This window comes from Poecile atricapillus, chromosome 2 (assembly GCF_030490865.1).
Source record: "Poecile atricapillus isolate bPoeAtr1 chromosome 2, bPoeAtr1.hap1, whole genome shotgun sequence".
Classification (NCBI taxonomy): domain Eukaryota; kingdom Metazoa; phylum Chordata; class Aves; order Passeriformes; family Paridae; genus Poecile; species Poecile atricapillus.
This window is the reverse complement of record NC_081250.1, coordinates 28,772,551-28,799,073: the sequence shown is the minus strand read 5'-3', so window position 1 is coordinate 28,799,073 and position 26,523 is coordinate 28,772,551. Positions and strand designations below refer to the sequence as shown.

The 26,523-nt window shown below is 35.4% G+C and overlaps 1 protein-coding gene across 1 annotated transcript in view; it reads left to right on the top strand.

Annotated features, from left to right (window-relative positions):
• DGKB (diacylglycerol kinase beta) overlaps window positions 1-26,523 on the top strand; it is a 331,799-nt gene that overhangs the window by 72,844 nt on the left and 232,432 nt on the right. Inside the window, exons 5-11 of the mRNA XM_058833546.1 lie at window positions 4,627-4,780; window positions 6,442-6,477; window positions 7,857-7,997; window positions 12,227-12,276; window positions 13,601-13,675; window positions 14,158-14,277; window positions 24,228-24,345. Of these exons, the coding sequence (XP_058689529.1) occupies window positions 4,627-4,780; window positions 6,442-6,477; window positions 7,857-7,997; window positions 12,227-12,276; window positions 13,601-13,675; window positions 14,158-14,277; window positions 24,228-24,345 (694 nt within the window). The remainder of the gene's footprint in view (window positions 1-4,626; window positions 4,781-6,441; window positions 6,478-7,856; window positions 7,998-12,226; window positions 12,277-13,600; window positions 13,676-14,157; window positions 14,278-24,227; window positions 24,346-26,523) is intronic.

The window sequence follows — 26,523 nt, the reverse complement described above, 5'->3', positions numbered from 1 at the left end:
TTCATTACCAAATGAAATTTTATTACCCAGCAATACAGAAGTCTTATTTTGTGAAATTTCTTTTTGCAAAACATAAGAAAAGGAGCTCCAATAAACTTGGTGAATCAGTTCAACATATAAAAATAGAAATTCAGTTTTATATGATTATTGTAAAACCCTTTATTTTTCTGTGACCTACAGGCAAGGATTTTGGTACCCTTTATAATAGAGTCAAAGCTAAAACTGCACTGATTTTTTTCTTTTAGACTCAGAAGATTTAGGCCAAATTATTTGAATGTTCTTTCATGTTTTTCTGATTCGACTGTGTCCTATTTTATCTCTGCTATGTTGAAAATTTTCCTGAAATCCCTAAACTTGTGATCATAATCTCCCTATGCCCTGATATAGTCTCTTGTGAAATGGAGTGAATTAATTAATGTGCAAGGCTAATTGTTGTCAGTTTGGTACATCCTCTCACGCTCTCATCCTCTCACTTGTGAAACGTCATGGAAAATGCTTTCTGAAATGCTAAATCCTTCCTTCTCAGGTTCATTTAAATTCAGCTGGAGCTTCTGGAAGGCGAGCAGCTGTTGAAAATTAAGCAATTACCCTGCATGCTTAAGAAAACCAGATCCACCATTATGGTTTATATATTATTCTGATGTTATTGATCTGAACTGTTTAATTAATGTTTGAGAATTCATTAGCATAAATAAATTATTTTCAAACCATACCAAAATGCTCTGAACTTTTCATCTGTGAAATTCTGATAATGACAGATTTAAAAGGAAGATCAAGTGTGATACATGTTAAGATGGAAAATTATTGTTCCCTGCTTTCCCTCTTTTTTGTCTTTTTGCTTACCAAAACATTGTGCAATACATTTGAAGAAGCTGGGGTTGTGGGGGAAAATGCTGGTAATTAAAGGAAGGGTATTTACTAGCTGCATAATTTCCCTGTTTCAGAAGGGTAAAGTTCTGTGAGGAAAGATAGTCTATAGTTGAAGAATAGAGAAATTACTATAAAATTATGTGTTTTTTTTCTCTGTTGTGAAAGTAGTTTTAAATTAAGCTGAGCAAATGTTTTGCATCTTTATGTGCTCTGTTCTAGATGAACCATACTCAATATTTAAACCTCTGCTTGGTGATAGTGCTCTTAACACCTACAGAGGTGTCTTCTACAGTGCTCCTCTCAGGGTTACTTTTAAGAAATTCTTCCATTTTTCTATAGTCATGTAGTGAGTAATGTGTATTACAATGAGAGATGATAGCAAAGGTACTGAAAGCAATTTAAAAGTGAGCCATGGTTTTGGAAGATCATTCTTTTTCATTGGGAAGCTTGATGGATGGTCCAATCTACTCCTAGGTCTGCTGTAGACTAGCTTAGTTCTCTAATTTACCATATATACATTTATTAAATAAATAAATACCCAGAAATGACAATACCTTTTTATAACTCAGTTCTAATAGGATAATCTACACCAATTATGTTAGGTTCTCTAGAATGTTTTCCAGCTATGCAATATTAGAATGCCATATTTTGATGTTTTAGGCAAGACCTAATCACAGGCCTCTACACAGAGATCTCCCTTAAGCAGGACTGGTTTTATACATTCTTTGCTTACAGCATTTGCACCTGCATTTTTGACCATTCTAAACATTTCTGGTGTGCATTCAAGTAATTTGCCAGCTCCTGACTAACTTCCATTATAATTTGAAAGCTTTTGAATGTGCAACATCTGAACTCTGGTTGTATGAATATTGCTGCTTCCCTGGGGGAATACAGGTTGCAGAGCATGTTAGAACAGAGGATAAAGCACTTTCAGCTGAAGAAACCTGTAGAACAACCTTTACAACAACTACACACTTTCTTTTGTCCTTTGCTGAGCCACCCTCATTGCTGGAAGTCAGGATATCAAATACAGTAAATGGACGTGGCAGCCAAGTCGTGTTACTTTAGTTTCTCTTGTCTTTTCTAGCAGTTTGGAAGATGTGTTGGAGGATATTGGCTTAACTGATAGTCTGACCATGTTTACAAAATACTGAAAAGTTTGAACATCTTTGAGCGAGTGTCTTCAGGAAGAAAGAAGTACACAATTTCAAACTTATTTATTTATCCATTTCTCTACACATGTATAATTTTGAACCCTTTAAGTGAAAAAAAAAAAAAAGTAGCATTAGTAGCTGCTGGCAGCTTGGAGAATCAATGTCTCTCAGGCAGCAGTTTAAAAATCTAAGGTGGTTCTAAACTCAGGGAATATTTTTTCAATATATACATAAAATCCGTAGACAGGGCTAATAAAGAAAAGATTAATGTAATGTAAAGATATTTATGTAGCCATCCATAAACCTTAATTTAAATGGGATTATAATTTTAGTTTCCATTTTCAGTTAGCTGTTTTTTGTTTTTTGTGTATATGATTTAGTGAGATAGCTAAGACACATTTCATTAATGCACAATTTAACAAAACAATTTCACGTTGTTAAAGTCAGTTGATTTAGTGATTAATGTATTTGTTATGCTTGCAGGTAAAAAAATACGTTTCTATAGTGTATATCAGCGTAAATAATTACTGATTTACTGGAGTGCTGATACAAATCCTTTTGCTATTGTGATTCATAGTTTATAAACAGTGAATTAAATGTCAGTGGCTTTATTAGAGAGAAAAAAATGTAAAGTTTATAGCATGAATGAAACAGTGTATGATTTGCCAAAGTAAAAGAGTGTGGCTAAGACTGTGTGATGAGATAGAGTCCATGTCCAAGATGTTTATTTCCATTTTACACCTATTTTGAGCATTGTGAGCAATTTTTTTCAGTCTCTGCTATTTTTGTCTTCAAGAGGTGAGAGTTTTATTGGTTTCCCTGCACTTCATTCTCAAATGAGGTGTTCTGTTTTAGAAGCTCAGGAGATATTCCTCTCACCAATCTTGCATTCCTAAAAATTATGACTTGAACAAGAGTAGTCAGATTTTGCAATTTGTGTTGTTGGTCCCTCATAAAGATGATACGCATTTAAAACATTACCCTTTGGTAGTTAGGTCTTGATCTTAAAGAGAAACACCTTATTTAATGTGCTCATAAAATTTCAGAATCTCATAAAGGCATTAAAAAAGTCAAAGAAGTCAGGGGAAGAGCAGTCTCTGCTCCTAAGTCTTAAAATGATATTAAAATAATAGCAAAAATTATTTATACTGTGACTCAGATTCCAAATTCACTGATGTCTTTGAAAATTCAGTTTCTAATTTTTTTTTTTTTGGCATGGCTTCAAGCTGATTCTTGATATTCTTGATAGTCTTTTCCCTCTTTCCATATTCACTGTGATGAACTAAAGGAGTTGCATTAGACTTTTCTGTGGAGAAATGGAGTATTCCTGAAGCATAGAGAAATTCCTCAAAGTCAGTTTTGTGGTATCATGTGGATTTATCCCATAATTATTTAATGATGATAAGTTGCTGTTCTGTTTGATCTATAAAGAAAGTTATACTATGTTTTATCAGATTAATAATTGATAAGCTGCTTTAAAATCACAAATGCAATGATAAATATGCAGTTGTGTCAATATGTTTCAGGATACCTTTATCTTCATCCTCTATTGACAGGATAAAATGGCATCATAATGCTTTGCATTGCTCTGATCCCATTGCAGCCTACACATTCCTTGAGGGGGAGGTGATGATATCTCCCTGGTGACCAGCAGTAGGACACGCAGAAGTAGAATGAGATTGCATCAGGGGGAGTTCAGATCAGACATCAGGAAAAGGCTTTTCAGTGGGAGACTGGTTGGTCAGTGGAAGAGGCACGTCTTGGTCATGGCACCAAGCCTATCAGAGGTTACGGACCATTGGGATGATGCTCTTAATCATATGGTTTAGTTTCAGGTAGTCCTGTGAGGAGCAGGAAGTTGAACTCAATGATCTTTATGTAAACCTTCCAACTTGAGATAATCTGTGATTAATTTTATTACCTAAAAAAGACAATGCTGTTTGAACAGAAAAAAATCATCATAGGAGTTATATAAATCAGGTCTTCCCTTGCTCACAAAAGCAAAACCAAATTTAGCTAAATGACAAATGGTTTGGATCAACAACATTTTGTTTTTTTGTCTCTAAGTAATGCTGCATGTCTGAGCACTCTCATTTGACTCTTTGAACCTGTTTGAGACAGTGATTAGTAACTCTTTGACAAACACCAGCAAAGCATGTTGCCAAGTAGGAAAAGACAGAAGGCCTTCAATTCCCTGAATTAGGCATCCAAAAATCCCTGCTTTTTGTCTGCCTAATTATAGGAAAAGCTAAGACATGCTAAGTACATCCCTAGGAGCTCTCTAGGTGCCTTTGGATGCTAATCAAGAAATTTGAGAGCATGGAACTTGATTTCAGGGTCCTGATATAAGTGCTCTGAATTTACTCTGGGCTGTTTCACACAGTGCTCTGAAGTATTATAGCAATAGTGTGAATTTTAAAAATAATACTGAATTCACTGATCACTTTCAAGAATAGGTGTGCCATTCTATATCTTCAGAAATCAGTATATTCAAATACAGTCCAAAGCTTTTGTCAACAGAATATTATTCGATGAATTAGTGTGAATTTTTTTACAAAACATTCAAAAATTTTTATTCTTTTTCTCTTCCCCTTCATTGCAGACAATAGATTTAGAGGGTTTCAAGTTGTTCATGAAGACTTTCCTGGAGGCAGAGTTACCAGATGATTTCATTGAACACCTTTTTACATCATTTAGGAACAAAATCTCTCACTGCAGCCCATTAATAAAAAACAAACCACAGCACCTTTCTGGAGGTAAGTAATAAAATCAGTAGTATAAGAGATAAACCTTCCCTAACCTTACTTCTAATAGCTGTAAATATATGGAATTCTTAACTGCATGTTGAGGGATTTTTGTTCTGGTGTTTGTGAAATTAGAGAAACTAACTCAACCATAATAGGAAATATTGTGAAAAGGAGTGGAAGTTAAATGGTTTTGTCTTTTTAGTTTGATGTCTTGAGAAGGCTGTCCTAGAACAGAGGCTAGACAGATGGGGAGTGCAAGAGCCTGGCCAGGGCTATACCAAAGATGGATCTAAAAATGGTCACAAAATGGACAGTTGGTCACGAATTGGTCACATTTTTATAAGTTTTGGTCCATTTGTATATCAGGGTTAATTGTGCGATTACAGCTCCAGGTTATGAAGTCCCAGCCTTTTTGTTTCCTCTCCTCAGTCCACTGTTGTTTATGGTTTTGGGCCTGAAACTTGTAATGATTGTCCTTGGTATCAAGCTGGAAAAGGAATTGTTTTGTCTACCTACTCTGTGAAGAGAGCTCACTGACATTTAATATGAAGCTCAAAGCTACACACCTAGGGAAAAACATGAAAGCTTAAGGCATCAAATTCACAATAATGATGCAGCTGAGACACCAAGTGGACATTCTTTGTCATGTTAATGCTGATCAGATTGCTATGGTTACATGATCTTGTTGCCTGCTCCTGTATAAACACTTAGAAACCTTCAAGCTTCGTGCAGGAGGCTCCTCCTGGTGCTCAAACGTTTCTGTGCCAGTTGCTGCTGTTTCTTTTAATAGTCTAGGTATACTTCTAGTGTTATTACTAATCCTACGTAATTAGCAGCTACTGATATTTTAAATGTTGGGTGAGTGTATATCACTAAAAGTGATTTTGATTTCAGAGGGCACGGCTAAATTTTGCCCTGTATAGGCTGTACTCAGCTTTCTTCACTTTCACTATAGTTCTCTTTGATATATTTTATTCCTATGTGTGGTAAAATTACAATAATGATAATTATTATAACATCATTATTAAGGATGGTGCTATTATTACTGTTGTTGTTTAAACTATATGTTAAGTTTCTTACTCTAATGTTGCCTCCTAAATTTTTTTCTCCTACACAAACTTTTTCAAGTTTGTAATGAGTTTTTATCTTTTTCTGTTACTAAGGACTTTAGAAATAATATAATGTAATACCAGTTTAGGAAACTTCCATATGTTTTTAGCATAATACCAGAAGGACTGTTTGATAAATTGTTATATCCAAAACATGTTCAGAAAGGCCATTCAGTTCATATCATGCAAGAATTGTTTGGGCTTGAAAATATACTGGGTTTATATTGTAATTCAATTTTGTGGTTTAAACTAAATGTTACATCCTTTGTAACTTTAAAGGGAAAAACTGTGCATTGGTACATTTTGATATGGAAATGGAAACTATGGAAACACTTGTTTTTGGGTATCTTAAATTTTAATTTTTAAATATTACCAATAGTGAAAGTGTACTGGAAAATTATTTTGTCAGAAATATTTGACATTTTTCTGGAAAATGGAAGTGTGAGAGCTAGAGAAAATGACAATGAAAGTAGCAGGGCTCATCAGTCTGTCAGGTATGTGCTTGTTTTACACTTGGTTTCTCTTGGTCCACTCATGTCTGTTTATAAACTGTATTTTCAGGTAAGGTGTCTGAAGAGAGATGGAAACAGATGCCAGGTAAGCATCAGGGCTGGAAGTCATGTGTAAGTCAGAACATTCCAGCCAACCCTCCCCACCTCTGATTAAGAACTAATAATTTAACCTGTACCTTACAGCTGATGATAGGTTAAAAGATACCTTAAAATTTGTGTTTCTTTTCATTTGGATTTCAGCACTATTTATTTTTGAGAAGGGTTATCCCAGGTTTTATAATCCATTTTATTCTGTGAATATGATTTATATGACTGGAATATGAACTATTTGTGTAATTTGTGAGATTAAAGCTAGCATTTAACTGAATAAAATGTTATAATGTCATAATTTTAATGACATTTAACTGACATGCAAGCTTATTAAATAGAACATTGACTTATTAAATATTTTTGTTAACTTAATAGTTACTTTTAGTCTTTATTATTTGCGTGAAACCATGAAAATGAAATTCATTCCAAGATACATTTTTGCATGCCAACTTGCTCTTTTTTACCTTATTTCATTATTTTAACATGTGCATCTCATGACATGTAGGCATATCTTTTAAAACGTAGGCTTTTGAAGATGTATCCAGATTGCAGTGATGTTTTTCAAGCAAAATTTAGGGGGAGAAGGACAACCCTCAGTCAGTGAGAAATGTAACAAACTTGTAAAGAAAGTTTTCTTACTCCTTTTTCTGTGTTCTGCTGTCCTTCCTATTTTTCCCCTTTTGGTCCTGCAGATTGCAGCAATACCATTAGGACTGGTCATAGTAATGTTGTACTGAAACAAAAATGTTTGTCTATTTTGAAACTTTAATTCCAAGTGGTACACTGGAGCTGCTATTAATCACAATGTCTGAACAATTATTATGACTATTATTTAAATTCCACATTTATCTTCTCACTAGTCTGTTGCTGAGACTTTTGTATTTTAAGTATTTGCTGCACTGACACACATCTGGCTGTGTTTTTGGGATAACAGTACACTTGGGTATTGGAAAAGTTTTTGTCAATGCTAAAGCATCTTCAGTTAGTGTAGTTGTCAATCTATAAATGACATGAAGCTTCTACCAGCATAAGGAAGTGGATTCAGAGTTGGCAGGGAATTGTTTTTAATACTTAGCATCTAGTATGGTAGAACAAAAATATTCACCAGATTGTTTTGTAGTCAGATGAAATCAAATCAGCACAAATTAAGAAAAGGCTATGCCATTCCCATAATTGGATGGGGTTTTCCTTTGGATAGTTTGATTCTACCTTTGCTGGATAAATTATGAGTATGAATTGTTTAAAACTTTATATTTAAATTAAGAAGTAGTCTGAGAGTCACATAAAACAAAGATGAATGCATGTAAGGGTTATGTTTTTATTCTCTGCTTATATTGTATGTTCAGACTAACAAAGGCTATGGGTTATTTCCAGGTCTGAGACTTAACAAGGGTACCTCTACATCCAGACCTCCTACTCCTGCAAACTCACATTTACCAGATATGATACAGCTGAAGGATATTGTTTGCTATTTGTCACTGCTAGAAAGAGGAAGACCTGAAGACAAGCTAGAATGTATGTTCTTCTTTAATTTTAAATATTTGTTTCCATAAACATCAAATACTCTGTTTGGGAATTTAAGAATTGGTTTTGAGCAGGTGGATTATAAAAATATGGCTCTAGGTGACCCTTAGTGCAGAAATTATTTTTTATTCTTGCTAATGATGAGATTTTAAACTAAATTTGGTCTGTCTAGCATTTGCTAAAATGAAGAGTAAGGATTTTACATTCTGTAGTTACAGTAATCCTCTCTGCACTGTTATCTCTTGATCTAAGAAAAACAAACAAGGTACACTGAGTATACTTAGAGATCTATATGTGGGGTGAATAACCTGCATGAAACATCCTAATTTAAACAAAGAATAGTTGCTAATATAGGCTGCGGGCTCTACACTATTACTGAATACTGAAAAACCAAGAATGATTCAAGTCTGCACCACTATTGGGAAGGAGTGTTTGACACAGGAGGTTAGAAATTACTTGTTTGGTTGTTTGTTTGTTTTTTATTCAGGGGTCATTAAAGAGCAACACCACTACCTATTAGAACAAAATAAAACAAAAAAAACCCTGTGAATTTGATTTATAAATTGGAGAAAAAAGGAAGAAGAAAACCTGTTTCCTTATTGTGGAACTTCAGAAGCCACTTTTTCATGTGGCTAAACAGCACTTCTTTGTGTGGCTAAACAGTTAGACCAATCATACAGTCCTTATTGAGATGCAGTGTACTTCAATATAAATAACTGGTCTGTGTATAAAAGATCTGTGAGATCAGGCTCTCATATGGAAAGTAAATATTCAGTATGATAAGATGTGCAAACAGTAGGCTGCTTCTGCCAGAATAAGAAATTCATTACAAAGTTACATGTTGCTGGAGTATCTCAATGTTTTGTCACCTGGAGTTGCTGCAGGGTCACAGCAAATCCCCCAAATTTGGTAATACTGTTTTGATATCATATGATTAAAATGGGAATGCTCGTTCAGAACACAGGCACAATAAAACTGAGATCCAAGGACTCAATTTAACTTGGAGTGTAGTAACTGCTGCATGGTAGCAAGTTATGCAAGCCTTGCCAGAGCTCTGAGGAGCTCGATGCACAAACCATGACATGAAATGGAGATCAGTTGCCTCCCCTGGTGTCAGGCGTTGGTACAATGGAAAAGAAGGAGAGACAGGAGCAGATGATAATTATGTTATGGGCATTTTCCATTAACTTCCTGCAATAGGAGCTGCATGGGCAAAAGATTGTGTTCTATATGACTTAGAAGCGAGAGAGTGTTATCCTAATATGTGTATGGTACTTAAATATTGTGTATTAAAATTCTATTGCATTTATTGTGTATAATTCTTGGCATGATTGTTTTATAGGTTTAAATATACAACATATTTTTGCTTTTTAGTATCTAAATCTCAGCTTATATTGCACCGTTATATGCAGACTTTTCTATTGATTTCAGCTGAATTCTCATTATAAATTAATGGTATAATTTAACTCTTTTCTGTATTTTGAAAGCAGTAGGTCCTATGGCTGTAATGTAACTTACAAGTTTGTAGCAATGAAGGGAAAAAGAAATGGCTTGTTCAGGAGTTGCCAACTTTAATATTAATACCAATTTCAAATAGTGATTTTAATTGTTTTTTTCCAGATGAGAAAAATTGGAGAAAATGAGTCATAGCTGAGTGTTTGGAAACTTAATTTAGGACAAGCAGAACGTGAAAGTGTTGCTTTCAATTAAAATTTGATGTAGGCTGAAGGATAAAGTACACTAAGAGAAAATAATGTTTCATCTTTGGATCTGTATGATCTACAGATTTTCATAGATTTATAAATATTCCAGAACCTATTAAGAATGTAGATGCCTTGCATAGTGTGATCCTCTCCTGTTTGGCATGCTCGACATACCTATTCATAATCTATGTATGACCTGAATATAAAGAAAATCCCAACCATTCCTCACAGAGATACATTGAGAAAACCTAAGTAATCTTTTTAAGGTTAAATTGCCATCTAGAAATAGAAATTGAATGCCCAGTCAGTGTAATTAGGTAAGGGGATGGGAGAAGAAATAGAAAAATTTGAATTGGGCTCTGTAGTTTGCATCAGAACTACCTTGTGGTTGTTTTTATCATTTTGCTCTTGGTTTTGTTTGTTGTTTTTTTTTTCTCCTACAATGTGCAAATCAAGAGCATGAAAACTTAGCAGTGTATGAATAGAAAAGAGATTGCATGCCACGCCAGTAGCACGGTTTTCAGAATCTAGCCAAGAGCACAGATTGAGCCTTTTTGCTAGCCTATACATATGTAACTGGAAAGACTTTGTTTCTACAAAGGTAAAACAGTTATAACTATGCTAATTTCTGGTTTTAAACGACTGATTAGAACTACTGATTCATGTTGAAGGAATAAAAGAGTTATCACTCCTGCTCTGGAGTACATAAAGGTCACGGAGATGCTAAAACTTGCTGTAAAACATTCTCTCAGCTAGTGTTGAAGAATCACAGAGGAGGAGGAAGGAGAGCCAAATTATTTTAACTTTATCATTGAGTGATTCAGTGATTCATCCCTGTGGAAAATATGAATGCCTAATGGTACCTTTGCCAGACAATATTAGCTATCAAGCTCTGAGAAGCTTTGGGGGAAGGCATACTAGCTGGGGCAGTACCAATCTCTGGCTTTTGGCATTAACTTGTTTTACGCTGAAACATTTTTGCTGTGCTAACTCTAGGGAAAGAAGGATATTTTTATAGGTTTTCCTAACCTGTAACTAGTGAACTGTGGGCCTTGTGGCATGAAATAGTGTACTACAATAAATATCATCAATCTTGTATTACAGCTCTTAAGAGCAGTGCAAGGTAGTGGCAAAAATTGCTGAAGTGGTAGGGAGGTATAGTGCTTACCTTTTTTCCACACAGTCGGATTATCAACTCATTCCCAAGATGGAGGAAGTAAGTTAAACAAGTCAATTCATATAAAAGTTAATATGTTTTGCTGTAAATCCAAAAATGACTGAATTCTTTCTGAACTTTACTCCCTAATTGCTAAGAATTTCATCTCGCTTCTCATTAAATTGTTTCCTGAAAGTTATGGTAAGCTTTGTGTGTGAAATTGATTGGACTGTAGCAGCATCTGCTATGGATCCAGTGTGGTAGCATTCCTTAGTGTTAAATAGCTCATATGTTACGTTTCCAGAGACATCTGATTGGACTACAAGTTACTTTTGTTTTGCTGTTGTTAAAGGCATTACATTGTCCTGGAACCACCTCTACATGGACTGACTTGTTCATCCCTAAAAAACAGGCATGGGGTAAAAAAAAAATTGCACTTTTGAAGACCATGGTGGGTATTTGGATTTCGGAGCTCTGACAAACTGTCTCTGAAAGTAGGGACAAAGAGTATTTTTAGTCTTCTGGATTTCCTTTTTAGTTGCCTAACAGGATTCCTATGAAAGCTTTATGCTTTGCTGCTTCCAAATATCTTGGTAATGGTGCATGTACCCCTTCTTTTGGCTGGAATCAAGTCATGATACAATCTTGAAAATATATCGTTTTTCTGGATATTGTCCAAATAGACTTTTGTGTCTGTGTAGTTCCCCAGAATGCTGAGAATACATTTTGAAGTTGATGAAGCAAGTACGGTCCTGGAAGAAATCATGCTGGCAGTTTGTGATGAATGTTTATTGTTGGATTTGGATGATTAGATATTTAAAATATTAATCCTGTGTTTCCTTTAGTTGGTCAGAAACTAGTTTCTAAAGCAGTATCACTATTGAAAAGTGGTACCTGCAGCCAAGGGAGTAAGTAGCATTGTCATTTAAGCAGGCTTATCAATGATTGTGACCAATTGTGTTATCCTACATTTGGTGAGATCACAGAGAAAGGCCTTTTGGTAGTTCTCACCATGAAGACATATCGTCTCTAGAGGGAAGCAAAATCAAGTTCACAGAACAAATTACCTGTTAGGGTGATGGTGTGGAAAAGGTGCAGTTGCACTCTCTGGCTAGTATGTCTCATTGGGGGCACTGTGGCAGGGTAGTTGCTGAGTGAACCTCTCACATAATGCAGCTTATTTGGTGGGTCTGCAGCTAGTCTGATCATTAAACAAAAATGTTAATATTTGTCCTTTCTTTGAAACTCAGGCTTAGTTGTTTTGTGTTTTGGTTTGGAATTGTGGGGTTTTTTTTATGAAAAAGAGATGTATTTATTGTGTTTTCTAACCTAGTTTCCTTCTCTCTTTGTTTTCTTTTCAGTTATGTTTCGCTTGTATGATACAGATGGGAATGGATACCTGGATAGTTCGGTAATGTTCTTTATGTATTGCATTGTAAGAGTATGTCAACATGGCAAAACCATACAAAACTACATTAATTCAAATTGAGTTTATTTTTATCTTGAATTATTAGAAGCAGTATAAAATATAGTCAATAAAAATTCATTAATTTGTTTGAGCTTTCCCATAAGAAATGCTGCTTCTACAACTGTTTAAATTTTCAGTTGCTGACACTGCTGTCATGGAGTCCTGTTCTATAGTCTTCTGATTTTAAATGGTATTACTGTAGGGTACACATTAATATGACTACAGTAATTCTAGTATGCTGCTGGGAGATGTGTATGAAAGCACCATTTGTAAATATTTCATTGAAAAGGGTAAGTGTGAGAGTCACACAGTGGATTTATGTGGAGAGATGTCATAACTTCTATGCTATTATTAAGAATAGAGGAGCAATATTAAGGACAATGTTTTGAGGAGTAGTCCAACCAAATGTTTGAGGAAAAGTTGGCTATATGGAAATAATTTTAAAAGATGTAACTATTTTTTTCTGATCACTAACTGAAGTGTTTTATTTAGCAGAGTTCTTTATTTTTATTTTTTTTTTCCCCACCTTCTTTTTGTATTTTCTGGAAGCAAGGCAGCATAGAATAGATTGGTAAGGAAGAGGAGGTGATTCCCATAAATTGCAGAAAAATAGGGAAGTGAAATTATATATAGGTATGAAGTAAATATGACACCATAATTTTAGTCAATACCAACTTGGGTTAGATGCCTGGATACAAATGAGAATTTAGAATGGCCCTAGATAAGCATTTGAGCATGTTTATGAAGCAAAAGTGTATAGATAAGTATACAAAAGCCCCGGTGATACGTGATCAAGGGAAATTGCAATACTGTAGTCGTAAGAAAATAAATCTGTAGTAGTTTACAGAATCCACTTTATGCCTTATTTCTGCTAGAAAGTTGTGATTTATACAATTATGTCCAAAATATAATTTGTTAGAATAATAGAATTTAAGGATGATTACATAATCTTATCCCAGGGTGGAAATCAGATCATGAAACATGAGTGCTTGAAAGATAACTAGGAAGGAAGAATCTGTGACTGCTTTCAATTACTTTGATTGTGGGGCTGTATTTCACCTACCTGAATGCTTTGTAGTCCATGCAGGATGTTTTGCTAGTAAGCAGGTTCACTTGAGAGTACAGCTTCCAGTGTAAAGTACATTTCATCATGCATGTTGATGAAATAGTGTCACTGAATGCAATATGGTTGAATTATTAGTTGCTTGCAGTAGAATTTTTCTTTATAACCTGGCATTAAATGTAATACTTTTTCATTCATCTCTAGGAGCTGGAAAATATCATTGCTCAAATGATGCATGTTGCAGAATACCTTGAATGGGATATTACTGAATTAAGTCCAGTAAGTATCCATTTATCACAATTTTTTAATGTTTCTAGAGACAGCTGTTGTAATTTTGTGATACTTCATATCCACGTGGCATTCCATAGGTAAGGTAGAAATAAGGATAGCCTGTATTCCATTATGGCACTGTGAATTAGCACTTTAACCAGTATTTTGCTGTTTAAGTCTGATCTATGAAATATTCAATAATTTTAATAATTAACTTCTATAACTAGTTTGTCTCTGAAAATTTCTGAAGAGTGAATGCACAAAGGACACAAGTTGGTTTGGGACCTTTAGGTGTTAATAAAATGTAAATAGGAGTATGACACTTCATTTTCTGAACTGTCCGTACATTTGACTACAGCTACCATGCAAGTAATATTTTTCTTATTTTTTTTTATGAGAGAATTGGAGAACTACACATGTCCTAACAACTTGCTGTGTTAGAATGTAATAATAATAAATTAGAACTTAAAAGATTTTTCACTAACCTGTAGATTCTTCATGAAATGATGGAAGAAATTGACTACGATCATGATGGCACTGTTTCCCTAGAAGAGTGGATCCAAGGAGGAATGACAACAATCCCACTCTTGGTTCTTCTTGGGTTAGAAAATGTAAGTATTAAATAGTAGCATCAAGTTTCTGCTTGCATGTTGACTGTGGCCTTCAGGTTAGTTTCTCTGTGGTCTGTATAAAGAATGGCTTTGCTTTACTCCTCTTTAGTGGGACTGAATGATGTGCAGAAAACTAAAGTCTGTCTAAAACATCACAGGTACACTGGCAAGTTTGAAGCACCTAATAAGCTGGCTCTGGAGCTGGAAGCGGTAAAAAGCAGAATAATTTTCCCTGCTAACAACATGTTAATTCCAAGCTGTGGTATTGTCTGTTAAGTGTGTCTTACTGCCCACGTGTATGTTGCAGCTGGCTTGGAGTAGTGTCTAAGCTTCTCAGCATGGTACTGGGTTGTGTGGTGTAACTGTACTGAGTCACAGAACAGTCTAGGTTGGAAAGAACTTCTGGGGGATCTTCTGTTCCAGTCCCTAATTAAAGGCAGCATCACAGATTGAATTATCCAGTCAAACCTGGGTAATTCGAGTGAGGTGCATTCTACCAGTTCTGTGGGAAAACTTTCCCTGTGTTAATTGTTCTCAAGGGAAAGAGTTTTGTTCATATGTGCAGATGGAATTTCTTCTGCAGCAATTACTGCTGGCTCTTGTCCTGTCATGATACATCTCTGTACAGATCTTCTGTCCCTGTAACGACATTAGTAAAGTATAGTAAGAAGCAATATCAAGGGGAGCACTTACAATGCATCAATGGATAAAGTATTGTGAAAGATGAGCTTATGTTCTCTACATTTACAACCTCACGTTAAAGGTAATACAGATGTAATATGATCAATTTTGTACCAGTTCAACACAGCTGTTTTAAGATTGGCATGTTGTCAGTGCCACCTGCTGTCCTATATTTGAGCTTATTTTGAGCTCATCTATTGAAGCATAGGTTTCAAATGCTTTTCTGCTATTCGAAAGAAAGCCTTTTAATCTCTTTTCAATTTCTTTTCTTAAGTAATTTTCACATATTGAAAATAATAAGTAATATTTATTTTCACATATTGAAAATAATAAGTAATATTTATTTTCCCCATTTAGTGAAATCTAGACTGCTGTAGTTGCTGTATGCTATTTTATTTGTGCAAAGAAAGCTCAGATTGATACTTTTTGCAGGGAAATAAGTAACAAACAAGTTTATTGAACAGAAGATATATAAGTCTTGAAAAATCTAATTAATTAAATTACAAGTAAAATACCTGACCTGAAGATAGCTTTCAATGTGTCTGCATCACTGTAGTAGTAACTCCCTAATTCTATATGTGAAATGGAATAAGAAAAATGTTAAATTACTGTCATCAGACAAAAGATCTTTGTCAGGCTGAATTCATTATTTTTACAGAATTACTCTAAACAAAGGCAAGCAAATGCTCTCAAGTAAGCAGTATAGCAGATAACTGATAGTGGTTTTCAGTACAGATTTTTCTTTTATGACAGGTAGTCTAGGTGTTTTGGGAGTATTCTTCAAGATCTACATTTCATTCTTTTTAAATTTGGAACTCTTAAATTATGGCATAAATTAATGCAGATCATTCTGTGGAGTTTATTTTCATATTAAAGCAAAACCTGTTAGAAAGAAGCTATATTATCAAACATTTTGTACTTTTGAGTGTTTTTACTAGTTATTAGATATTTATTTTGCTGGGCATTTTAGTATGAAAATACTAAAAAATGCATAAATAGTGATCAAAATTCCACATTCTCTTATCAACAAGTGTCAGTGTTTCTGTCATCAAGAGTATTCCTAATATTTGATGCATTTAACAGACATAAATGTACAGTCATGGAATAAATATTATAATAGCAGGCAAAATGCCGTCATTATCAATAAGCATAGTTTATGTCAAGTCCATTACCTACATATGAGGTGGTTTGCTAGTAATTTACTAATGATTCACTAGGACAAGATGCTGCCCTTTAAAATGGCTCCTATTTTCATTTTTATGTTTAAAACTGCTTAATTTTTTAAACCATCATTAAAAATATACAGGTGAAGAATTTATTTTTTTTAATTTTTCATGAAACCAGCAAAAAGATACTACTTCCATTTGTACATAGTTCAAATAAAATCTTATTTTAGGAGATTGAAAAGTTAAATCAATAAGGATAAAATTCTAATGCCTGTCTGTTATATAGTGTAAACTCATAGCATGATTTTGATGGTTTTGCAGTATCTAATGTATTATCCAAGCTCTTAATTCCTGTGCATCAATCACATTAGTGGGATGCTCTTACTTCTTTTTGCATGCCATTGTTAGATTTTGCAAACCTAGCTCCCCAGGACTGTGCTTTCTGGGTGTCTCTCTCTCTCTCTCCTTTTAGTTATGGTAATGAAAAATAAGAAATCTTTTGGACTTACTAATAAAATAATAAAGTACTAATATTTTAAGGTTTTCCTCAAACTGATTAGTCTGTGAAAATAAGGGGCATAATCTACTGGATTATGCTGCTTAGATACATTAGATATGTAAAATTCTTTTTCAAGTATTCTTGATATGTTTTAAATCAGAGGGAAAAAAAAACAACAACAAAACTGGCCCTCTGCTCCCACTCCAAACCAAAAGCAAAACCACAAAAAACCCGAAACAAAACTCAAAAACAAAGAACCCACCAAACAAACTATCCTGTCACCTTCTTGTAAGTGTCGGTTCTGTACTGAACTCAGCAATGACAAAATTTTAAATCCAAGAGATCAAATTCAGAGCTTGTCTAGTATGATAGTGACAAAGAATTGTCACTATAGTTTATTTAAATAAATTATGATACAAATGAAATATTTAATTTGTTTTGAGTTGGGGTTCATTAACACTGTAATGTAGGTAACTGTTTTATAGGGCTTATATGAAAAATAGAAGATTTTCAACTGGACTACTTTGTTACGCTAGTATCAGTGAAGCTATGATAATTTACTTCAGCTGCCAATTTTTAATGATATTTTCAGAATTCAGCTACATTGTTTGTACTTAATCCTTAGTTTCCTGTAATAGCTATATAGAAAGGTCAGATATCATGTAAAAGTCCTATATTATATTTAAAGCCTTTCAATCAGTTTTTATTACATACTGTATTAGGTGATTTAGTCAGACTAATTTAAAAAGAAGGAGCATTCAAATGAAGCATGGAACTATATTATTTAAAAATAAAAGAATAAACAGGTCAGTGTTCTACGAGCAGTGGGGTTGATATAGCCTAACCTGTCACAGGTTTGTGGCCTTTGCCCTCTGACTTCATCAGTAATCCCCTTCTGAGAGAGACAAGAGAGTTAGGCTGCAGCTACAAGCATTTGCCAGCCACCTGTTACCAAGTCAGAGAAGAAACAAGGAAATCTTCCAGATTTGCTTTACTCTCTATCTCTCCTCTCCCTCCTCCCTGCACTCCTCCCCCCTGACGTTTTCCTAGACTTTCATGAAATTTCTAGTGCCCTTCAAATTTATTTGAGATTACTAAACTAATTTAAAAGTTGCTGGCACAGTTTAGAGTCATGAAGATAATAGGACAAAGAGCATAAAAAAGTCTAATTTCCCTCGGAAATCAACCTTAATATCCACTTTGTTTTATTTTGCTGGGCTTTATGTTTTGTTTCCTCCTAAGATTTGATTTTGGAGTTGTTGTGTAGGTAGACTTTAGAAGTACAGAGTTCTATCTCTGAGAACGTTCCAGGGTAGAAATGACATACTTGATTTTTTGGTGCTTTCGAAGGCAGTTGATATTCCAAACAAATAATTTGGATACAAGATAAGGAATTTAAATAAGAATTCAATTATTTCTCTTTTCTGGAGGGCTTCTGGGATAGATACAGTGTACTGTTTGGCAATTTGTTTTAGAATAAATGATCTTGGAATGATATATATATGTATATGCATATATGTATATATGTTTATGTATACATGTATAACCCATTTGTAATTGGGTGACTACCCCCTTTCCAATTAGCAGTGTCTAAATGCATTCTATATGGAATCTACTGAAAACTTTGTTGAGACAAACTAATTCTTGTTCTGATGTTCCAATTTCATGGATTTATTTTTTCAAGAAATTCTCTCATTTAAAGTGGGGATTTTGTGAAGAAAATGTTAACTGTGTAGGAGATTGTTACTTATGTGGTTTAATTTTTGGTAACAAATGTAGGAGATAGTTTTTTGCTCAGTGTCACACTTCAGTCTCGCATTTTCACAGTCCTCATTAACTTTCCAAATTTATTTTTACATCTTAAGGAAATAGTTAAGTCTCCCACCCAAACACAAATTGGACAAAGACATCCCTGCAGTACTCCTGATTCTTTTGGGAACTGGTCTATTGCACATTAGTGACCTCTAGGCTATTTATTCTACTTCTCTACAGTAGAAACCTTTGAAGTTTCTGATCTTTTTATTTGCTTCTGCATTAGTTTAAATAGATTGACATTGTAAGAGAAGGTGGAGAGTTAACTCTTTGACTCTCCTAGCATCACTTAAAATTTATTTTGAAATCTGTGCACAAAAGGCTTCTCAGTGATGGATTTTGTCAGCCAGAAGCATTGTACTCTCCTCTTTGGTAGGTGTTGTACAATATTATTCCACCACGAGTTGATAGAAACACTTGATTTCTCTTTTAAAGTAATTGCATGCCAGATATTTGGTCTCACTTTTCCTGTAACAAATGATTGCTATCACCTCTGTTAGTGATTGCACGAAAAGGAAGTATAAATGGCAAGTTCCTAAGTGCGTGTTTAAAGAAATCCTGTATTTTAGGGAAGTATTTTATTCTCTCTCCACTGGCCACTAGATGTCACGATTGCACTGTACCTGGTACTGTACAGTTGCTGAATAGCTGCCTTAAGGTGAGGGAGTTTAAAACCAGTAAATGCTTCATAAAGTCATCAATAATTTGAAATAAAGCAAATATACCTTTCTTTGAAGTCACTAATTGTAACTTTCAACCCAGTTCACCTTTTAAGTCAAGGTAAATTTTGGCGGAACAAACATTTGTGTTGAATTGAGACTATGTTTCAATTAAATAGTAAGGATATACTTGTAAAATTTTATTTTGGATCCAAGTAAAGCAGCAAATATGCAATTGCACTCAAATAATTAAAAAAAGAAACCCAACTTTTAAGCTCTTCAGATTAAACGTGGGATGGAATGTTTCAGTGGGAGTCCACACTTGGGAATAGTGTTTCTTATTGTCTATATTACATTATTGTTGCCATACCCTTTGAGCTGTATGTTAAGATGGAACCAAACTAGAGACCTGCCAACGTGCACAAGTCCAGAGTGGGATGTGTTATACCATGAGTAATCCCTTCAGGCCGAAGCTTGAAATGACTGCTCAACACCTGGGCAGCTTCATAGACTTCGATTCCTTTTGTTCAGCGAGGAAGAAGGGCAGTCAGGCCTTTCATTGTCCTGAGCGATGTTTCTGTAAGTCCTTTCTGAAGCGTGAGTTTTCTGGAAGGCCGAAGTCCCGACGCACTCTATGCTATTTCCCTCGGTGCGGAGGGCAAACTGGAGCCCTGAGCTGTAGCTCGCTCCCTTTGTGCCGGCTGGGTCCCGGCTGGAAGAGGCTCCCGGTAAGGGATAAGGGGAGCTGTTGTGCCGGCTGGGTCCCGGCTGGAAGAGGCTCCCGGTAAGGGATAAGGGGAGCTGTTGTGCCGGTTGGGTCCCGGCTGGAAGAGGCTCCCGGTAAGGGATAAGGGGAGCTGTTGTGCCGGCTGGGTCCCGGCTGGAAGAGGCTCCCGGTAAGGGATAAGGGGAGCTGTTGTGCCGGTTGGGTCCCGGCTGGAAGAGGCTCCCGGTAAGGGATAAGGGGAGCTGTTGTGCCGGCTGGGTCCCGGCTGGAAGCAGCTCCCGGTAAGGGATAAGGGGAGCTGTTGTGCCGGCTGGGTCCCGGCTGGAAGCAGGCTCCCGGTAAGGGATAAGGGGAGCTGTTTTGCCGGCCTGGTTGACGGCAGGGCCCGCAGAGGGCGCGGTGTCCCCGCTGAGGGAGGCTGCGCTGGCGGGAGCCGAGGCGCCGCCGCTCGTCCCTGCCCGGCCGCGCTGCGCTGGCTCCGCTGCCCTGCGGGAGCTTCTCCTCGCTACAGTCCCGCTTTCCCTTTCGTCTCCAGGCTGAAAAAAACTCAGGAAAAGTCAGGAGTAACTAACCTCTCCTGTGTGTAAAGTGTGAAATAAATGGTGCAAGCAGGTATACAGATTTACCATTATTTACAGTTTCATTTCTGCAGCATCAAAGTCTCTGCAGATGACAGATGGTTACAGATTTTGGACAGGGAAGCTCCATACTGTGGCTATTTATGAAGCTTTTAAAAACCATTTAATTTTCCCTCTTCTGCTCCCTTTTCTGTTTCTGGATGAGTGTGTGGATGAAGGCTGTGGAAGATTTCTGTTTTGTTTTGATTTTTCAAACACACGCACACAGAATATCTCAGAAATTAGAAGCGAGGAGCCCTCCAAAAGAGTATGTCCAGTGAGTCAGGTTACTCCCTCTCCCCTTGACCAAGAACAAACATAAAACCCTTTCTTCCCAAAGCAAATTGAACAAAACAAAACATCATATGAATTCTTTGCCGAGAGACAACTAAGAGTATAGAATCTAACTACATTTGTTTTAAACTATGTTTGCTGGATAGTTTAATGGAAACACTTCTCACCTTCCCATTGACTGAACAATACCTAAAAATCAGTAATAAAATTGTCTTGAACAAGTCAAGTAAATATTTTTTAAATAAATGGAATCAAAATAATCAGTGAAAGAATAACAGCTGCTCCATAATGTCCTTCTCACTTGGATGCTTGTTACTGACTCTTCTCATAGAAAAAACCTGAATATTCTGGTATTTTAGACAACTCTGTTGCTATTTTAAGAGAGCATGTTTGCTGGGATCAAAATTTATCAGCGATTTCATTACCTTTTTAAAGTCTCAAAATCTTGAAGATCTCTTTGTCTACCTTATACACAAATATCTGAAAAGCTGCTGTAAGTTAATGTTATACCAGGTTAGGGACGTGTAGCTAAAATCTGTGATAGCATAAAATTTTCCACTAGTTTTAAGGTTGGCTCTTTTATGGTTGACTTGCTTTTAAAGGTCAGGTAGTTTTGGCAATCAAATCCATGGTAGCAGGGTCAGGACCATGAGTTGAGAGAACTGTTGTTAACAAAATAAATGTTGCTATTGTCATTATGTTTTAAAGTCTGGGTATGACATATGGAGGCTTGATTTTTCAGTGATGTGTATAATGAAGTGAGGAAGAGATTTTTACTGTACCTGCCCTACTTTGAGATCTTCTTAATGTCTATTTGTTTTTCAACTCGTTCTCAGGATATGGAAGGAAAATGAGTTAATGTCAGTAAATGCACTGATGTGTCAGAATTGTGGATTTTATTCATACTTAAAGACTTGTATTGAGGTGGCTTTGTTTCATATTATGTCTTTTTTTTTCTCTTGGCAGTGTTTTAAAAAGTTATGTGCATGCATAATCATATGCAGCACTTTATTGCTTGTTTTTGGCAGTGCACAGGAGCAAAAATTTAATTTGCTCTTTTCCAAAAGTGCATTGTGTTTATGTAATGGATTTGCATCAGTTGCAGTCTGTAACACAGCTAAGTGTTTTAATTGGCAGAACACCCACATCAAGACTTGTTTGTTTTTCTGATAAGGAAAATGCCAGCTAAGTTAGACCATATGTTCTGTTCAAATAAGAAGCGACATATTCACATATAATGGTCATTCTTTAAAAATAAAAATGAAAAAGTAATACAAAATTAATGTGGAAGAGAGGCAAGTTTATACATAAGTTTCAATTTCTGTTAATTTTCATAGACAGCAAATATTTTGCTAAGGAAGGCTGGTCAGCTCACATTTTAAGTGCTTGTGGTTTGTGACTGTCTATGTTGATGACCTGGGTGATGTTAAAATTTAAGTGTTCGTTGTTTGCTGTTTTTTTTTCTCAGAAGGGTTTACATGGTCTTTGTTGTATAGTGAATAATTGCCTACTTTGAGAAGGCTTGAAATTCACATACTATATTGTAGTTTAACAATACTTCAAAAATGTGTGGAATATGGTAGTAACATGGGAAGAAAAAGAGAAGTTAGGAGAGCTCTGTTTAATGGAATACATCCTCTTCAGCTGCCAGTCATGAAGGAGCTTGACAGGCTTCTAGTGCTTCACAGCTGCAGAATCTATTTCTGCTTCTTCAGGGGAAATTGGAAAACTTCCACACTCTTTGCCAGCCTGAGAATCCCACATTAGGCATCTGCTGTGCTTTTGCTGCAGAAAGGGGACCCTGACATTGCCCAGCTGTCAGAGATGGCATTTGAACTCCTGCTGATAATATTGGGGGAGCTATTACTTATGCTCTGATCCTGATATCTTACTAGAGAACAAAAAAATAAATTAATCGACTTCAGGTTTTTTTGGTTTCTAGGTAACTTGAAGGCGATATTCAAAGTTGTATCCTGGCTTAAAGCCAGCTTTGGGCCAAACATTCTTAATTTCATAGAGGGCTGATTTTGCTTCAGGATTTTTCTTTTTGCCCACAAGGATGACAAAGTCTTCATTGTATTTGTCTTGTATTAACTTCTAACTCCTAGAACAGAGCAATACTGATTTTTAAGGACATTACAGTATATGCTAATATAGGACAAACCTAGTTTTTTATTGAAATTTATGCTCACCAGCGTACATTGACTAATCTCATCAGTAAAAACCATTGTACTATTGAGAATCTAGTCAGGAATATTGTGTATATGTGACGACAAGTAATAGTAGCTTGATGTGAGAAATCAGAAACTGGGTAAGAACCAGCTGTTGATGTGGTTTCTGAGAAACAGAGATTGGTGTGACTTCCTTTAGCTATATGGCAATTTCTTTTTAGCAGTGACATGACCAAGAAGACTATAGAGTTTCAGCAATACACAAGGAAGCAGCTGATGGACATTAACTGCCTGTGTTCCATTGGATATTATTTGGCAAAATATAAATATGTATTTTTTTTAAAAATCTTGTGATGCTACATTAGGTTCATCTAGTTTTTTTAGAATCAAAGCCTCTGATGATTTTAGAAAGGAAAAAGTCTGTTTGCCAGTATTGCCAAGAAGCCAGGAATTTAGAGAATTAGTTTAACATCTATACCAACTGCACATAATTTTGTAAACGTTTAAAGCCGGGGCCTCAGAACGTGTCCGTTAAGAAGGAAGAAGATAGTCATCCAACGAAAAGCTTAGTTTCATAAAAATAAATGATTTTATAATATTTTAGAGATTCATGTAAATTACAGTGGGCCCCTAAGTAGTAAGTGCCAGTGAATTGATGAGTTTATTCATGAAAGATTTGAGTGTAGTGCAACAGCTGACTGAAAAACTTGGCCTTAAATGTAAGGAATTGCATTTTTGAAGAAGAGGTCGTAAATGGAAATCTCACCCTTAAATGCATGGGTTTCGATAGATAATTAGTGGTATAGATTAACTTCATTTAAGGCTGGAAATAGTTATTGTAATGTGGTTAGTTTTCCTGTTTCACATATATTGATATATGTAACCAATTCTGACAGTCATTAAGAATATCTGTGTGTTTTTAGAAATCCCTCTCTATTGTTGGTTTTGGGGAGTTTTATCTTCTGACCTGCAGCACCATTATTTTTATGATTATTCCATAAAATATAATATTTTTAATACTAGTTGTAATTTAATATCAGCCTAGTTACATTGATATCATTGTGTTGCAGTGGTGACAGCAGCCTGGTGGATTTTTCTGAGTTGTTTTTGAAACACATGGATGTCCATGAACTTCTGAAGGATTATTTTATTATATCATTGCCTGTGTATTTAGAATGATCATGCTGTGATCTGGTGCAAAGTTTTAAATGAAGTAACAGCTTGTCTTTTATGTTCTTGAGTCAATCTCCAATTTTTATTGGCACTTACATATTTCACTGTTTATTTTATTAAGTGAAATCTGTTTCTCTTATGTCCTGTGCAGAATGTGAAAGATGATGGGCAGCATGTATGGAGATTGAAACACTTCAACAAGCCTGCCTACTGTAATCTTTGTTTGAACATGCTGATCGGAGTAGGCAAGCAAGGTCTCTGCTGTTCTTGTGAGTATAAGCATTTCAGTGTCCATTTGCTTACATGTCTGTTCCTAGAAATGTTGTTCTTGCTGCATAGCAAAGAACTAGTAGCTTCCCCTTAAAAAACCATTGCCACCACAGTAGTGTCTCCCCCTCTTCTCTGCTTCAGTGACCATGGGGTTTTTTTAAAATTTTTTGGGATATTTGGCTTTAAAATATGTTGTTTGAGGGAGTTTTCTGTTTCAAAGGGGTATCACTGTTAGTTCCCTTTGTAGTCTATCACTCTTTTTTTTCTTTATTGCTACTGCTTTTTTATTTTTATTAGAGAGTATCAGGCTTAAGTTTTAATTTTACACTTAATTTTACACTTTTTTTACTCCTCTTTATTTTATTAATACTTGTACAATAGGTATCAACTTGAGAAACATCTAAGTTTCATGTTTTTTGATTCAAATTTTGCACAGAGGTATTGTTTTCTTAATTCTGTAGGTGAAAATCCCTGAAATCAAGTTTCTGTAATGGTTCTAAAGTTTTGTATAGTTACTTGTTTTGTAGTTTTAAATCTCAATCCACATGTTAACTGATTATAGATTTTATGAAAAGGAACACAGGAAAGCTGCTGCATCTAATTTGACCTTCCTTATGCTATTAGATGCGGTTACTACCCTTCAATTCCCTTAGCTGTATCTATGCATTTCCTGATAATGGGTTAATCAAGGTGTTTGACCACCTTGAGAATCTCTTGAGAAACCAAGGCTTGCTCCATTTGAAAGTTTCAAAAAATGATGATCCGTATCTTTCTTTTGTGGTGTGTTCCAATGATTTTTTTTTTTTTAACACTTACTTGAATATGTCATGTAGATGGTTCCAGTGATTGATTCATGTTATGCCCTACTCCATTAGATTAATGAGATCTTTAGTAAACAACTGTTTTCTTCTCATAATGGTACCAAGTCACTTTTCATTTTTCTTTTTGGTAAAATAGTCGGATTCTTAGTGTAACCGACTTGAACCATTTTTGGTATGAAAGATAGCCCCTCACAACTGATAAGGATCTTTCTACATGTACAGTTCTATTGATTTAATTTGAGATTAGTCTGAATGAATGAGGGTTTTGAATTGACCATTTCTCTCCTCTGGGGGCCACAGGCCCCTCTGAAATATAATTTGGATGTAAATCCTTGTATGCATTTTCACATCATATAATTTCATTCACCATACTATGAAACGGGAAAGATACATTTATTAAAATTAAAAAAATAGAAATTGTTTGAGATTAATAAATGCTGACAGTAACTGGAATATATATGTAAAACACTGATTTGACTATTAGATCTTGAAATTTTACATTCTTTAATATTTTTTTTTTTGTCAGACTGATATTGTGAAAAAATAAGACCCATGTATGTTGGAAGGAAAGTTCTGTTGAGCAAATAATGAAGATTTCCTTCAATACTTATCAGAAATGAGTAGACCAGTTATATAAACTGTCCCCAAAAGACCAGCTTTGCAAGACCTGAGTTTTTTTTCTTCTGCAGTGTGTCTTTTGAGAATGTATTTATTGTTGTGCTTGGCATTTATGAGAACAATGGTCTCAGAGTATCTGAAGAACATGTTCCTTTCAATTACTTCATGCAGCAAGAGGCATGAGTCTACTTGCAAAACTATTCCACTATTTCCTTATTTAGCTAAGCTTTTTCTCCAGTATATTTTCAAAGCATTGCTATAGATTTCATTATTTGCATTTTAGATTGTGTGGGAGGAAAAAAAAAAAGGGGGGAAACCACAGGGGTCCTCACCATCCCTCCATGGTCCAATCAACAATGTTACTCCCTGCAGTTTGTCTGATTAATGGCTGCGCCTCCCACTGGGTTTGTGTAATAGGTGCAAGCAAGGTGTTTAGAAGTACTTTGTGCTTAATTGCTCTCGAGGTCAAAAGCCTGAGACATATACCATGCAGGGAGAAATTCATTCTCAGTTTTTATTAGTTGACTCCACTGAATGCAGCATAATCTGTAGCATTATTTCCTCATCTTGGCACAGTTGTATCACTGAAGTCAGGAGAGGTTTGCATTGTACCCTGTATTGTATGTTTCCCAAATGCAGCTAGCATGATCTTTACAGACTTGGTCAGCAATAGCAGCTACCTAAAGCTGGTGTTGGAGGACTTAGGAAAAAATAAAGGCTTCTCAGGAGTTGGTATTT